Here is a 17,461-nt window from a genome sequence, read left to right on the forward strand (position 1 = left end):
GCAGGGAACTCTGGGATGGGGTGGGGGCCGGCGTACCGCGCAAAGCACCCTGGGACTGAGGTTGGGGCCCCGCCTCCTCTCTGGAGGTAGACTTTCCGAGTTCAAACAAAACCACACTATTTCTCTTTTAGTTCCATTTCGGCAGCCACGCTGACGTTTTCTGTATTCCAGCGCTGTTGTATCTCCATTAATGCTTATGTCCTTGCCTACTTCCTAAAAGGATGCGCAGAATCCCAGAGTTGGGAGGGCCCTGTTGATCATTTCTATCCTCGCCACCCCCCCCTCGCCCACCACCTTTTACAGGAACGATTTTAATCGTTCGTTGCCTGCCACTCCTTGAAAAACGAAGAGGTGTGTGCCTCCTAACAGTTTGGCAATCAATCAATAACAATTCACTCATCGGTTCAAAGACGTGAGCACCACCTTGGGCTCCAAGGCATGCGGGGCCCGATGCTGCGACCACCAAGAAAATGCAGGAGAGCGTCCTTTCGCAGGTGGGCTGGCTGGCCCTGTTCGTGGTGCTGAGCAAACAGAAGTGGACAGGCCCTCCGAATGGCAGAGGATGTAAACTCTGTAAATAGTGTCAGCGTTTCCTGCCCGCTGCCAGTGCGGGACCTGGGGGCGGAGCGCGGCTTCCCTCCCGGACCGCTGCCTCCCTCCCGGCTTTGCGGCGCTCCGATGCCACTGCTGACACTAGAGGAACTGCAAAAGAAAGGCATTTAAAAAACGACCGAAACAAGTATACGTATAATATAAGGTGAAATTTAGGTGTTCTATGAGCAGCCCTTAAACATAAGAAAAAAAGGGGGTTTAAGGAAGAGATCCCCTCTAGAGAAAGGATCAAGAAAACCTTCCTGGCGGCGGTGCCTTTTCGGTGCTGCCATCACCACGTGGGTCTTTATTTTTCTGTTGGGAATTGTCGCAGTACTCCTCCTGTAAATGCGATTTTTTTCTTGCAATAAAAATTTATCCATAAGTAACCACCAGATTTGCTCTCCTAAAACAGGATTCTCACCAGACATTGCCTTAATAAAAAAAAAAAAAACAAACAAAAAAACACAAAAAAAAAAACCCTCAGTGGTTCCAGTCTGGCTCTTACTAACCTCACATCTCACAACTCCCCTTAATGCAGCACTTTCTCCTGTGCTGAGCTTGGGCATTGCCACCTGCTATGGACTGAATTGTGTCCCTCCAAAAATTCATTCATTTCAGAGTGGTTTAAATTATGCTGCAGTAACTCCAAAAATTCCACAGAGGGGAGCACTGCAGAGATGGCAACTGGAATATTTGATGAATGGTATTACAATCTGCCACATGCCTCTAAATTCACCAAGTTTAAAACTGGACCTCACAGAACCTTTCTCAGATAACTTCTGTTTGTCTTATTAGCAAAAAAGAAAAAAAAAAAACACTTTACATCTTATGTTCTACAGAAACAAAACTCCAATGAAAGCTATGAAAGCCCAATTTGGTTATTAAATTTTAAAACTTGACAGTAAAATGATAATCACACAATCTTTATGCCTATTTATGTCTAAAACCTATCCAGCCAGAAAACCATGAAGCACTGGAATTTAACCTCCCTTATCTAGGGAGAGTAACACATCCTATTCCAAATGATGCTCCAAATATTCTTCTTGAACATTATGGGGCCTGAACCCTATGGGACCTGAACCCATGTATCAGTTCTGCATGAAATACTTCTTTCCACGATGAAGCAAGTGATTCAGATCCTAAATTCTATGGCAAGCCCCTTTGCTCCCCCGCTTTTATATTGTGAGAATTCTATTAAGAACCCCCATATTTTGCTGATTTACTGGTTGTATGATGACATTGTTAATGTCATAATCAAACCAAATGATCTGAAAAGCAATAGCACTGTGAAAAATTTCTAATTTTGATTTTCATTAAAATATCTAACTAAGCTTTCTTCAATGGTATGTCCAGATCAGGATAACCCTTGGAGAAATATCAGTCAAAAGGCTGTAACACATAAAGGAAGTAGGAATCTCACATCTATTTAAAGAGATCTGTAATATGTATGGTCTGATCCTATAAAATGGACAAGAGAGAAGTTACCTTTAGATACTGTATATAACCAGTTGCCTTCTATCTTGAATTTATTCTTGGAAGGAGTCTGTTAACTTTGAAGATTTAGATAGTGTCCTTCCTCGTTAAAAATACTATTAAATTTTTAAAAGATCCAATGACAAAATTTATAGAGTTAGATCAATAATGAAACTGTGACAAAATGTTAAGAATTGGTGACTCTATAAGCAAGGTACAGTGGGGCCTTGACTTACCAGTTTAATTCGTTCAGAGACCGAGCTCGTTAAGGAGCTCGTTAAGGAGCTCTTTAACTCAAATTACTCTGTCAACTCAATGCAAGAAATCAGCCGAGAGACAGCTGGTATCTCAAAAGATACCAGAGTCGGGACACTCTTAAGTCAAGGCCCCACTGTATATGGATGTTCATTGTTGCACTCTTTCATTTTTTGTTGTTGGTTTGAAATATTTCAATAAAACAAGGTTGGGAGAAAAGACTAAAGTCAAAATAAGTTTCCAACAGATCAGAACAGGAATGATTTGTTTCCTGACAAAGTTTTCACATATAACGCAAGAAATGAGAAAAATGAAAGCAATCTAGGGAGTTTTTCATGAAGGTGAACATATTTAATTTAACATGTGGTCATTTAAAAAAAAATTATGTCCTTCCTTTTGGTGAGTGTGGGGGATGGGATGTGAAAAAGTTTTCATGACCTGGTAATGATAGTGAATGAGCATAATAGGAAAAGAAGCTTGCCAATGTCAAAATAAAATTAAGAAAGGAAGCTATCTTGTTGCCACTAATTTTCATTCTTTCCTTTTTCCTTAAAAAATAATCTCTATTCTGTTCAAAGTGGCACACTAACTAGATAAACGACTACATATCCAAGCTTCCTTTACAGGTAAATGTGGCTAATTAGATGTAAGTGGGAGACATAAGATGAGTTTTTTTTAAAATATATATTTTTATTGACTTCAGAGAGGAAAGGAAAGGGAGAAAGAAACATCAATGATGAGAGAGAATCATCAGTTGGCTGCCTCCTGAGGCCCTCTACTGGGGATCAAGCCTGCAACCAGGCACATGCCCTAGTCAGGAATTGAACCTGTGACTTCGTTGTTCTTGGGTTGATGCTCAACCACTGAGCTACACCCAACTGGGCATATAAGATGAGTCTTTCAATACCTGTCTTTGAGACTAGAACTTGACCATTGTCCTTCTGATGGCATGTTTCAAGACAATTAGATAACAGGTTGTTGTTGCTTGTCTTATTGTTATAGTCCAGTTATATTCTATTTAAAGGAGGAGATAGCTGGTGTACATCCCTTTTGCCTTTCTCCTCCTTCTTCCTTCTACTGCCTGGAACTTAGACAATGCTGGGTCTCCAACAGCTGTCTTAGACTATGAGGAACTGAAGAATAAAGTCATGTGCTAAGGAAGGTGTAGCAGAAAAAAATATTATGAACATAGATCTTCGATGATACCATAAAGCCAGACTACCAATCCTGGTCTGCCTACCTTCAGATTTCTTTCAAATGAGAGAAAAATCAACTTCTGTGTTGTTTAGGTCATTGCAGTTGGGTCTCGATAGCTAAATTTAGTATACTATTTTTAATAGGAATTCACACTAAATGGTGCATTTTACATGTGTTACTGAAGAAACATAGGAAATATCCAAGATGAACCAAGGTCCAAAATATCTACAGGACTGGACTATAACAATAAAATAAGCAACAACAACCTGTTATCTAATTGTCTTGAAACATGCTAACAGCAGGGCAATGGTCAAGTTGTAGTCAAAAAAAAAAAAAAAAGGAGGAGCCAAAGAGGAAGAATTGATCTACATTTATTCTTTTAGTCTTTCAAGGAAGGAAGTCACTATACTTGATGAAGGCACATCTTGTGACCAGTGGACCAATGTCAACTGCTGCGAACCAGGAATACAGTCGTAAGACTTTTCCATGGCATGAATGACATCTTTCTCAAGCCTGTCTAATTCCCTTTGCCCTGATCAGTTTTCCCATAACTTAATTAGGCCTCTTTTGGTACGAGGAATAGAAATTATTTCAAAGTAGTTCAAGTGTGATGTGTGTGTATAGATATATATGGGGGGGGGTGGTAGAGATGGGAAGACAGAGTTATTGTACAGATACAAAGAAGTTTCAATAAAATCTAGAAAAAGAGGTATAGCTAGGCCTCAAGTATATCAGAAACCAAGATCTAGCTGGTAAGAAATTGACTGAAGAGGATTGCACCTCCTTCAAGGAATTGAGACCTATAGATCCCACAGGATGCGGGAAGAGTTAACCAACTGACTCAGTGCCCAAGGGAGAAAGATAGGACCATTCAGGCATCTGCCACACAAAAATCAGTGATGCCAGATTATAATAGGACTAGTCAAGTAAGACCTGATTTTCAGGGAGCAAAAGCAGGAGTTAGAGGCTAGAATGGGGAGAAGGTGGAACAAGCTTGTCAAAACAGATTCCCCCCACCTCTGTCCCCACCTCTTTGCCCCCTGTTAGCAAACCTGGGGGGATATTGGGAGAGAGAAGAAGATTTGAATTGTATACAAGAACACATTTTTATTTATATTAGACTGAACTAAGTGACTTCTAAAAACTAGATTGTTCTAAAACCCACAAGTGACTAGTACTTTTCTAGGAGCTCAAGCTCCTAATGAGGAGAGGTGAAAGGAGAGGTAACAAAGCAGGCTTGAAGGGTAGCTGTGGAGAAAAAGAAAACTGCTGCCTGCGTCACCTCTTAAGAACCCAGGATTCAAGAAAATGGTTGTGCAATATAGAGCATGACCGACCACTCTATCAACTAATGAATTATGTTTACTGTTCAATAGCAGGTACAAATGGACAGAAAGACCAGACATAGATACCATTTGGATAAATCAAGGTTTACTTATCTAAAGGATTCAGAGAGATGATCACACAGTTAGGATACACAGAAAAATGATTAAAATCTTCTTTAACACAATGTGGAGCAAGCTTCTAAACTCTCAAATCCTGAGAGAGCAAGAGTACATTGACCTTCTGGAAGCATAATAATATGTCTCCCTCCAACCCAGCATGGGGCTAAGACAGTCCTATGTTGCCTAACCTGGATATGTGCACTTTGCTGGGCCAGGGGTACCTCCTCAATTGCAGGGTTACAGCATACATAATATGATCACTTGAGTACATTATACAGTGCACTCAATTAAGAACAAATATTTTGTCCTTCACTCAGCATCCCCAAATGAACACAGCCTGATTCAGATAAACCTATGATCAGTGCTGAAGAGTTAGAATGAGTATCAGCAGGTATTCAGACATCTCTGGGGATACTAGGATGCATTCTGCTTAACACACACATATACACAACTATTATTTATTGAGAATTTATTGAGGGCAGCCACAATGCCTTAGTATTTCTGTTCAATTATTTCATTTCACCAACACAAATAACTCAAAGGAGGAGATGATAAGTACTACTATTTACAGATAAGAAAACCAACAATTAGAGAAATTAAGTACTAATAACTTTACTAAACTCACACAGCTAGTAAGTGGCAGAAATAAGATTTAATTTCAGATAGTTTTCATTCCAAAAATAATTCTGATCATAGCCTTCATCTTCTGCAATAATATACCTAAAAATAAAAGTTGAGAAATATAATCAAGTGAAATGTTCTTGCTTTTTTAATGATTTATGTATTTGAGAAGCACCCAGATTAGGAAATGTGAATGCTTTTATAATATCCCATTAGCTGGTAAACAGTAAACATAATTCTAAAAGCATCAACATTTAAAGTATAAAATGTTTTCTCACATGACAATCATGGCATTAGACATCTCTTGTGCATTTTATAGGAAAGCTAAATGGATTTAAAACAATTTTATTGATTGAGAGAGAGAAACATCGATTTGTTGTTTCATTTATTTATGCATTCATTGGTTGCTTTTTTTACGTGCCCTGACTGGAGATAGAACCCACAACCATGGCGTATGGGGACAATGCTCTAAACAACTGAGTTACAGGGCCAGGGCCTAAGTATTTTTTGTTTTTTTAAGAGAAAAAGTATTTATTTCCCAATACCCCTAATAGCTTTTTTTTTTCTTTATTAAGATATTACATATGTGTCCTTATCCCCCCATTGTCCCCACCTCCACCCCTCCCTGGTTTTTTAAACAGTGTAAAAATAAATATTAAATATTAGGAAGAAATGAATGAAGATCTTTTGCCTCAAAGCTTTGGAATGTTAAAACAGGGCAAACTAACTTTTTGACTGGGCACAAAACAATGCTGCATCTCAAACAAAAAAGCAGATATTATTACTACTTGACTGATGGCTACCAGACTGAAAATTGAAAACATAGTTTAGAATTAGTGTCACTATATTAGCTTATGTGCACCAATAGAAATGCCTTCCTTCCATTAATATAATTGTTTCCTTTTTCTTTCTCATAAATATCCCTTGCCTTTGTTTGCTAATTGTTACACTATTCGGGTTTCTCCCCGAATCAGTGCTTTCTGGATAGCTATTCCTTTCCTGACCTCAAGTAAATATTTGTCGCCTCTCACTTTGGCTTTTTATATTTATGTTATTTCATAGTCTGGGGGATTTTGATTGTTTCAAATAAGGCTAAACTAAATATATCTGATTATTTCCTTAGACTAGATTCTTATGAATAGAATTGCAGCTCCAAGTAAAGAGAAAGCATTGACATCTGGTGCTGCCCACTGGTAGGGCGATGGACTTCAGGGACACCTTGCCCTCACCCACCAAATTCTCTCTTCGCAGCATGTCCTAAGGATTCATTCTTAGAAGAGTCCTCAGGGGCCCCCCACAGCCTGCCCTCCTGGTCCTCTGCCAGCTTCCGTCAGGCTGGCGAGCCCTCCACTGGCAGGGGGCGCTGTAGCATCTGCCGCGGCCCCAGACGGGGCCGGCGCCGCCCTCCTCCCCGGACGCTCCGTTACACCCGCCCACGCCCCTCGGCCGCGGGTTTGGGGAAGTGTTTCTAGGAGACGGCGCTGGCCGCCTGCGCCTGCGCGGCGGGCTCGGCGGGGGCGGGCTGCGGGCCTCGGCGCTCCCCAGCGGAACTGGTTCCTGCTGGGTCTGGGTCGCCGCCGCCCAGGTTCTCTCGCTCATGGTGCGCCTGTGAGGCGGTCGACGTGTCCTCGGCATGGAGCACATCCGTACGACCAAGGTAGTGGGGCGCCGGAGATCCGTTTGCCGCCGGCCGGGTCTGACGGGGCGGAGGCGGGGGACGGGGAGAGCTCGGTGGGCCTGCCGAGGGCTGCGGACTGGTCGGGCGGGGCCTGGCCCTCGGCCCGAGGGTCCTGGCCCGCCCTGCCTGGGAGGGGCAGGGGGAGTTTGGGCCGGGGGGCTGGGCGGAGGCCTCCTGCACCCGCGGGAGCACGGTCTCGCTGTCAGTCCGGTTGAGGGGCGATGATTTGGGCTGCTTGGGGTTCAGTCCCCTGAAATGTGTCGCCGCCCGCTCAGCACTTTCTTGGGCAAAATTGGGGCTGTTTGGGCTGCGAGGCCTTTGCCGCAGAGTCCCGAAAGCCGGTGGGACTACAGATGAGCATTTCGATGTTGTGTGAGCTTTTCTTACTCACGGCTGATGGTCTCGTGTCTCCCTGGTTCTGGATGCAAGTTTTGGGGAAGCTGAGATCAGCGCTCGGCCCCGCCTCACTTTCTGGTCTCGGTCTCCAGTCATTGAAATTCGGTGTTTCCGTCTCTGTGTTCAAACTTTAATGTGTTTACAGTCAATGACCCAACGGAGGAGTTACAGGGAAGGGAAAAATATTACTCCATATTTTAAAGCGTCTGATGGAATTGTTATGCAACTGAGCTTATTAAACCCCATGCTCAATTTTTGTGTGTAAATGGCATTTTTTTTGGCCTTTCGCAAACACGTATTCCTCTGATTCCGTTACAAATGGTAAAACCAAAGGAAATGACATAATAACATTACCAAATTATTTTACCAACAATATTTAAGTTAGACTTCAACTTTGGGAGGGAGGAAATATAGAGACCAGAAGAACTGAACAACATGATTTTAAGATCTCTGGGAAGAGGACGACTCACTGTGAATCATAACTGCCCCCATTTTGCTGAAACCAGTTAATTGCTGCTCATCCTTTTAGCAGAAATACATCATCTTCATTGGTTCAGTGGAGAATTTGAGATGCCATTAAAATGTTTCACAAACCTTTGGATTTTTATTAGAGCTTGTTTTTAACATTGCATGTACTATTCTCTTATACAATAAAAGGCTAATATGCAAATTGTTCCCTCCACTGGGAGTTCACCAGGGGACAGGCAGCAGGCCCCCCTCTCCAGCCCCTCCCCACTCCATCAGGGATGGGTGACCCCTCCCCCCTGGCAGTCCTGCCCCCACCAGCTCCCCTCACCCTGATGGGGGGTGGGGCTGGCCAGCCAACCTCCTGCTTCTATGCCCCCCCAACCCCCCAGCCCCAGCCCAATTGGCCTGATCAGAGTGGGCTGGTCGACCCCACCTGTGCATGAATTCGTGCAGTGGGCCTTTAATAGCTAATAAAATTGAAAATCTAAAAACTAAAAAAAAAAAAAAAAAGAAAATCTAAAAACTAACTCCCTTTAAATAGTTTGTTGTTGTTTTTTTAAGAGAAGAAAGATAAAGGAACTAAATGAACTAAACAAACTCTAGAATTCAAGTGGTTGGCACCTAAAATTTGAAAACAGCCCTAACTGGTTTGGCTCAGTGGATAGAGTGTCAGCCTGCGGACTGAAGGGTCTCAGGTTCGATTCTGGTCAAGGGCATGTACCTGGGTTGTGGGCACATCCCCAGTAGGGAGTTGAAGGAGGCAGCTGAATCAATGTTACTCTCTCATCGATGTTTCTAACTCTCTATCCCTCTCCCTTCCTCTCTGTAAAAAATCAATAAAATATATTTAAAAACAAATAAAATTTGAAAACAGAAGAGTAAGTAAATAACCAAACTAGTGGATGATGTAGAGATGGAAAGGACTAGAGTAGGCATCAGGTTAGGTTCTTGTCCTGGTTTCAGGATTCCAGACATATATTAGATAATATCTGTGTGTGCACGTGACTTCCTTCTATACCAGGTTGAACCTCATCTTTGCATCTCACACAAGGCTTGCTACAGCATACAATAACAAAAAATAGGTAATTGGTAAGAGTGAACAGAAAGTTGGAAAATCTAGGACCCCTTGGCTTATTTTAAGACCTTCTGCTTTAAATTAATGATGTATATTTTTGTTTTTATTTGTATAGTTGTAACTCTTCTTATTTTGTTGTTTATTGCTGGTGACTTTCACTTGGTCTACTGTTCCTCTTTAACTACCAGCTGATGGTATTTAATTTTCTGATTTAGTCTCTCTTTTTTTTAAAAAATTTCTTTATTGGTTAACGTATTACAAATGTGTCCTCATTTCCCATTAACCCCCAGCCTCCCCCCCCTCCCCGCCCCCTCTAATCATGCTCTCATCCTCCTGTTGTCCGTGTCCATTGGTTTGGCTTATATGCATGCATACAAGTCCTTTGGTTGATCTCTCCCCCTTACCCCTTCCCTCCCCTAGTTTCCCTCTGGGGATTGATAGTCTGATCGCTGTTTCTCTGTCTTTGGATCTGCCCCTGTTCATCAGTCTATGTTGTTCTCTATATTCCACAAATGAGTGAGATCATGTGGTATTTATCTTTGTCTGACTGGCTTATTTCACTTAGCATAATGCTCTCCAGTTCCATCCATGCTGTTGCAAATGGCAATACTTCTTTCTTTTTTACCGCAGTGTAGTATTCCATTGTGTAGATGTACCAGAGTTTTCTAATCCATTCATCTGCTGATGGGCAGTTAGGCTGTTTCCAAATCTTAGCTATGGTGAATTGTGCTGCTACAAACATAGGGGTGCATATATCCTTTCTGATTGGTGTTTCTGGCTTCTTGGGATATATTCCTAGAAGTGGGATCTCTGGGTCAAATGGGAGTTCCATTTTTAGTTTTTTGAGGAAACTCCATGCTGTTTCCACAGTGGCTGCACCAGTCTGCATTCCCACAAGCAGTGCAGAAGGGTTCCTTTTTCTCCACATCCTCTCCAACACTTGTTGTTTGTTGATTTGGTGATGATAGCCATTCTGACGGGTGTGAGATGATACAGCATTGTCGTTTTTATTTGCATCTCTCGTGTAATTAGTGACTTTGAGCAGGTTTTCATATGTCTTTCGGCCTTCTGTATGTCCTCTTTTGAAAGGTGTCTATTTAGATCCTTTGCCCATTTTTTGATTGGATTGTTTATCTTCCTTTTGTTAAGTTGCATGAGTTCTCTGTAAATGTTGGAGATTAAACCCTTATTGGTGTTATCATTGGCAAATATGTTCTCCCATGCAGTGGGTCTTCTTGTTGTTTTGTTGATGGTTTCCTTTGCTGTGCAAAAGCTTTTTACTTTGATGTAGTCCCATTTGTTTATTTTCTCTTTAGTTTCCATTGCCCTAGGAGCAGTATCAGAGAAGAAATTCCTTCGGCATATGTTTGCGATTTCGTTGCCTGTGGATTCCTCTAGTATTTTTATGGTTTCCCGTCTTATGTTTAAGTCCTTTATCCATTTTGAGTTTATTTTTGTGTATGGTGTGAGTTGGTGGTCTAGTTTCATCCTTTTGCATGTATCTGTCCAATTTTCCCAACACCATTTATTGAAGAGACTGTCTTGACTCCATTGTATGCTCTTGCCTCCTTTGTCGAATATTAATTGGGCATAGTGTTTTGGGTCGATTTCTGAGGTCTCTATTCTATTCTATTGATCTATATGTCTGTTCTTGTGCCAGTACCAAGCTGTTTTAAGAACAGTGGCTTTGTAATACAACTTGATATCTGGTATTGAGATCCCACCTACTTTGTTCTTCTTTCTCAGGATTGCTACAGCTATTCGAGGTCTTTTTTTATTCCAGATGAATTTTTGGAACGTTCGTTCTAGATCTGTGAAATAGGCCGTTGGTAATTTAATGGGGATTGCATTAAATCTATAGATTGCTTTGGGCAGTATGAACATTTTGATGATGTTGATTCTACCAATCCATGAACATGGTACGTTCTTCCATCTGTTTATGTCTTCCTCTATCTCTTTTTTCAGTGTCCTGTAGTTTTTTGCATTTAAGTCTTTTACCTCCTTAGTTAAGTTTATTCTTAGGTATTTTAATTTTTTTGGTGCGATGGTAAATGGGATTGCTTTTTTAGTCTCCCTTTCTGTAAGTTCACTATTGGTGTAAAGAAATGTCTTAGATTTCTTGGCATTAATTTTGTATCCTGCTACATTGCTGAATTCATTTATTAAGTCTAATAATTTTTTGATAGAGTCTTTAGGGTTTTCTTTGATTTAGTCTTATATTTTCATAATGGGTCCATGCTGGTGGTTTAGTTAAGGTCCTTCTACGGTTTTTTTAAGGACTGAAAGGTTTCTGACTAATTTTCTATTAAAATTACTTCTCAAGTGTGCTCCTTTATTACTTTGGGTTATTTTTCTAGCATTGGACCATTACTAACTACCCTGTAATAATCATAAGTGGCTGTATGTGGACTGCAATTAAACAGATATTTGCTAGGTAGTTGTTATGTGTCAGGCACTGTACAGACACTAGGTATACAACAGTGAGCAGAATAGACATGGACCTCATAATGCATTCTGATAATTGTTGGATGGAATATTATAGTTTCTTAAATTATAGTTATAAGAAAACTTTATAAGTTATAAAGATAGATTTGAACATAGCGAACTTTTTGTTTCTATTATGCATAGCCTTCACTGGGACATAGTTAATTTGCTGCAGAAATAATTGTATTTCAAGCTAAAAATGAATTGCTTTAAGTTTATTTAGCTGTTTTGAACTCTATGTAGTTTAGTCACTATGATCAAGAATTGACTGTGGAATAGTACTATTTAATTAGTGATTCTTTCTATGTTGTTCAGACAGCTATACAGTTGACCCTTGAACAAGGCAGAGGTTAGGGGTGCTGACCCCTGTGCAGTTGAAAAATCTGTTTATAATTTTTGACTCCCCCAAAACTTAGCTATCCTCAGTATCCAAGGGGGATTGGTTCTAGGCACCTTCCCAATGCACCCCTAAAGATAAAAAATATGTGGATATAAAAATGGCATAAATTAGTGCATACAGTTATCCTTCTGCATATGTGACCTCCCAACCACGGATTAAAAACAGTGCATGTGTTTATTGGAAAAAAAAAAAAAAAATCCATGCCCGGCCGATGTGGCTCAGTGGTTGAGCATTGACCTATGAACCAGGAGGTCACAGTTTGATTCCAGGTCAGAGCACATGCCTGGGTTGCAGGCTTGATCCCTGGTGGGGGCATGAAGGAGACAGCCAATCAATGATTCTCTCTCATCATTGATGTTGCTATCTCTCCCTCTCCGAAATCAATAAAAATATATTGTTTAAAAATCCATGTATAAGTAGACCCACACAGTTTAAACCCATGTTGTTCAAGAGTCAACTGTATTAAAAAAGTAGTAATTATATGCCAATAAAGCCAATTATACAATACTAGAGGCTCAGTGCACGAATTCTTGCACAGGTGGGATCCCTCGGGGTGGCCTGCGGAGATCGGGCCCCAGCTCACGCCCCCAGCCTCGCAGCCCTGCCTGGCACCCTGCCTTGGCCTGGCGCCATCATCCCGCCTGCAGAGCGATTGATCGGGGCCGGGCCCCCTGCCTAGCTCCCTCAGCACCTGGGAGCCGGGTGGCGGCCCCACCCCCTGCCGCCAGTACTGGTTGCCATCTGCGGGCCGATCAGTGGGGCAGTTGGGCCCCTGCTCGCACCTGCCTTGGCCTGGCGCCACCTGCTCACCTGCTCCACCATCCTGCTGTGATCCCACTCTCATTGGGGCCCATCGGGGCCGGCAGCGTCTCCACTGCCACCTGCTGCCAGCGCCATGTCGCAGATGCCTGCCATGTTCCGTGCCGCCTCCTGGTGGTCAGCGCACATCGTAGCAAGCAGTCGAACTCTCAGTCTCCCAGTCGAACTCCCCATCGAACAACTGCCCATGGGGACAATTTGCATATTAGGCTTTTATTATATAGGATCACCTATAATAATAAAAGCATAATATGCTAATTAGACCGGACAGCCAAAAGAGCTTCCAGACGTCATTCCAGATGAAGCTGCCACAGCGGGGGCTGAGGCAGAGGCGGTTAGGGGCGATCAGGCAGGCAGGCGAGCAGTTAGAGGTGATCAGGCAGGCATGCAGAGTGGTTAGGGGCGATCAGGCAGGCGAGTGGTTAGGGCCATGATGGGCAGACTGCGGCTCACGAGCCACATGCGGCTCTTTGGCCCCTTGGGTGTGGCTTTTCCTAAGCCTTAGGAGTACCCTAATTAAGTTAATAACAATGTATTTACCTATATAGTTTAAGTTTAAAAGATTTGGCTCTCAAAAAGAAATTTCAATCATTCTACTATTGATATTTGGCTCTGTTGACTAATGAGTTTGCCGACCACTGGGTTAGGGGGATCAGGCAGGCAGCCAGGCAAGCAGAGTGGTTGGGGGCAATCAGGCAGTCGGGTTATCAATTAGGGGCAATCAGGCAGGCAGGTGAACAGTTAGGGGCAATCGGGCAGGCAGGCAGGCAGAGTGGTTAGGGGTGATCAGGCAGGCAGGCAGGCAGAGGCGGTTAGGGGCTATCAGGCAGGCAGGCAGAGTGGTTGGGGGCAATCAGGCAGCCAGGTGAGCATTTAGGGGAGATCAGGCAGGCAGGCAGGCAGAGTGTTTAGGGGCAATCAGGCAGGCAGGCAGGCGAGTGGTTAGGAGCCAGCGGTCCTGGATTGCGAGAGGGTGCAGGCCGGGCTGAGGGACCCCTCGCCCCCCCACCCCCGTGCACGAATTTCATGCACCAAGCCTCTAGTTTCACAATATTTACAATATCACAAATATGGTAGTTTATACAAAATTATCACTAATCTCGCTCTAATTGGTTTGGCTCATTGAATAGAGTGTTGGCCTGTGGGCTAAAGGGTCCTGGGTTTGATTCTGGCCAAGAGCACGTACCTCGGTTGCAGGCTCCTTCCAGGCCTGAACCCTGGTTGAGGCTCGTGCAGGAGGCAACCAATGGATGTGTTTCTCTCACATCAATGTTTCTCTCTGTCTTTCCCTCTCTCTTCTACTCTCCCTAAAAATCAATGGAGAAATAGCCTTGGGTGAGGATTAAGAACAACAACAAAACAAAACAAAACAAAATATTATTAATAATCTCTTAAAATAACACCACAAATTGGGTACATTATTTCCATTTTCAAATGAGGAAATAGGTTTACAGAGTGGAAATAATCTGCCCAATTAGCTCAGGAGGTATAGAGTGAAGTTTTAAACCAAGGTTTGTCTAACTTCAAAGACTATGTAGTGTCTTTTCCATTGCCTTTCTAGTTTTAATCTAATTGTAAAAATGTATTAATATCTTTTTTGAACTGTTATTTAATGTTTATTGCACATTAAGCTCGTTAATAAAAGTTTGGTCATTTCTAATAGCAAGTAGTCTGTAAAAGCATTTTTCTTCTATACTTAAGGATTACTTAATACTTTTTTACATTAATACATTAGTTTAAAAAAATATTCCATGATTAAACTGGTTTTGAAAATTGTTCTATCATGTACAAACAGTGACTGCTGCCCAAATTTTATTTGGTTTGTTGTAATGTTTTTCTAGTGTCTCTTTAAAATGTAGAGAAAGTTATAGTTCAATACACACAGGCAATGGAGTCAAACTGACCGTTAAAGATTTTAAGTCATTTTCCCACTCCTTTATGCAAGATATAAAGAAGCTTTCTTAGCTTACATCTTTATTCTGTCAAAAGAAATCTAATAGATTTTTTTCAGTCATAAACTATTATTTTCTTATGATGAACAGAATGATCAAGAGTGTGGCCTCCCATTAAGTATAAAAGTCATTTGTGAGGGGTTTACTTCATGTTTAAGCAAAAAATGAAATTAAGGTGGTCATGAGCTCGGGTGTCAGATATATAGTTGTTTACATAGTTCTGTTAAAGCACATTTCAGTGTTCTGCACAGTATGGCAGGCTATATATAGGCTGCTCTGGCATCATCTCTTGAATAAACTTCCAAATCCTAGCTAGGATTTAAGGCACTATAACAGTCATTGCTGGATTACCTAAGGGTAATAACAAGCAAAATGTATTAATATTAATTCAGAAATAAATCCTAAGAATAATTATAAGAGCTTTATCTTCCTGGAATGTTTTCTTGACATTAGTAAATAATATTTTTATGGTACTGTTTGTTGTATTGCTTATGGTCATTGTTTTTGTTTTGTTTTTGCTTACTAACCAGAGGTTTATCAGATAAAGTATTTTTAGTAGAATACTAATTAAATGGATTTCTAGTTCTAAAATTCAGAAATATGTCATCCTGTTTTGGTCACATTTGGTTTAACTGTATGGCATCAGTAAAGATGTCAAGTCCAAATTTGAAATTCTAAAAGAGCATTTCCAATCTATACTTACGAGCATTGTAGCTACTGCCTATCACTTTGAGTGCTAATTTTGCCATAATGAGATAGTCTTGCCGAGAAACAGTGAGAAATATGCAGAGATAATTTAAGCAGTCTTCTTTTCCTGCCAGGCTCCAGTCCTTTGGCTAGCATCATGTGTTGATGTTGAAATTTGTGCTGTTTGTTAATGGAACTTTACAGAATGAAATGGAAGAATGTTTTTCTAACCTCTATATGAAAGATTGCTTCCTAGAGTTTGTTAAAGAATGGAATGTCCCATGAAAATCTGACCCCATTAGGGCTCAAATTAAGTTATTCCAAAAGTAATGCCCAATTTGTCTTAGATTGCTATCTCTTTTTGTCATTAAAATATGAGATCATACATGTATGTACACAAATATATATTACCTGTTACAAAGAGTGAAGGAGATGTAAAACTAACAATGGATGAAGAATAAGGAGAACATTGTATTGTTTTGTCTTTGAAATATGAGCCAATAGATTTTGAGGAACACCTGAATGTTTTCCTCACAAAGTAGTAACTGTGTTTTAAAATAAAACAGTGTCATTTTGACTCTTACTAATATTATCCCAATGTACAGGTGAGAAAATAAACTAGCAGAGATTAAATGAAATAACTTCTCTTGACTCAACAGCTAGCTCTACTAAAGAAAAGGTGGAGCTGGGAGCTTAAGTCCTGGTCTTTATGCTACCAGTCATGTTCTCTAAGCATTACACTCTCTTGCCTCAGAGAGTAATTATCTAATCAAGAGATTTGAATAGTGAGGTAGGTCAGTGTGAGTAAGATGGGAAAGGAGAGGATGGATGAGAGCAGCTTGGATGGTGGGATTTTTTTCTAGTAGGTAGCTGATGATGAATGTCTAGGGTTAGGGAAAAGGTCTGGCCCAGATAAATAGATTTGGGAGGTGTCAAGTGTTTAGGTAATCAGTGAAATTTCCTATTGTGGATGAGTGTGATTGCTAGAGCCCTGGGAATTCTTGAAAGGGGGTAAGCACTGGAAGAAGAGCCAGACAAAGAGTATTTGGGATACAATAGAAAGTGGTGAATCACAGGTGGGAAGAGAACAGGGAACAGTCTTTCCAATCTAATTTCCTTTTTTGCTTCTTCTTCCTCTGCTCTCCCCTTATTTGCCCCCTCCTCTTCTGCTGCCTCCTCTGCTCCTTCCTTTTCCCTGGGGGCAGGCACTGTTCTAGGTACTAGGGAAATGGTGGTGAATAAATCAGACAAAAATCCCTGCCCTTATAAAACTTATTTTCTATTTGGGGAAGATATAACAATAAACAAAATTAATAAGTCAAATATACATATAACATGGTAGATGGTGGTAAATGCTGCGGAGAGTGCCAGGGTAGGGTAGGGGAGGACAGTTGTAAATATAGTAGAGACATCCTTACAGAGATTGTGATGCTTGAGTACAGACCTGAAAGTGGTGAGGGAGTGAGCCATCTTGACATGGGTGGAAGAGGCAACAGGAAGAGTCCCAACAGAGGGAAGGAACAGCAAGAGCAAAAACCCTGTGCTGGGCATTCCTGATTGGTAAGAACTAGCAAGAAGACCAACGTAAGTGAGTGAAGGAGAGAGCATAAGTAGAAGATTAAAAGTTGGGGAAAGGGACAAGTTACTATAGAGTCTTGAAAGCTGATGCAAAATCTTTGTGATTACTGTGTGAGACAGGAAGCCATTCACTGAATTCCAGCTGTGTCTAGCAGAGCAGGAAAGCAAAGCAAGGTAGATCAGTAAAATGCCCCTGGATTTATGATCTGTTGTAGTAATGGGGGCACAAGAACAAAATAGATAAAAATCTCTGCTTTTTTGATTCCTACCTTCCACTTCAGGAAAACAACTTGATGTGTTTTTTTTTTTTTTTTTTTTTTTTTTTTTGATAGCTAATTA

General features: G+C 41.3%; 1 protein-coding gene across 2 annotated transcripts in view; it reads left to right on the forward strand.

Annotated features, from left to right (window-relative positions):
- Positions 1 to 7,035: 7,035 nt before the first annotated feature.
- Positions 7,036 to 17,461, forward strand: part of MTMR6 (myotubularin related protein 6) — a 48,531-nt gene continuing 38,105 nt past the window's right edge. Inside the window, exon 1 of one of the 2 annotated variants that reach the window (XM_081083631.1) lies at positions 7,036 to 7,242. In XM_081083631.1, coding sequence (XP_080939757.1) covers positions 7,219 to 7,242 — 24 coding nt within the window. In that variant the 5' untranslated portion in view covers positions 7,036 to 7,218. The remainder of the gene's footprint in view (positions 7,243 to 17,461) is intronic. The other variant, XM_081083632.1, reaches the window with a different exon arrangement.

This window comes from Myotis nattereri (assembly GCF_964212035.1).
Source record: "Myotis nattereri genome assembly, chromosome: 2".
Taxonomy (NCBI): domain Eukaryota; kingdom Metazoa; phylum Chordata; class Mammalia; order Chiroptera; family Vespertilionidae; genus Myotis; species Myotis nattereri.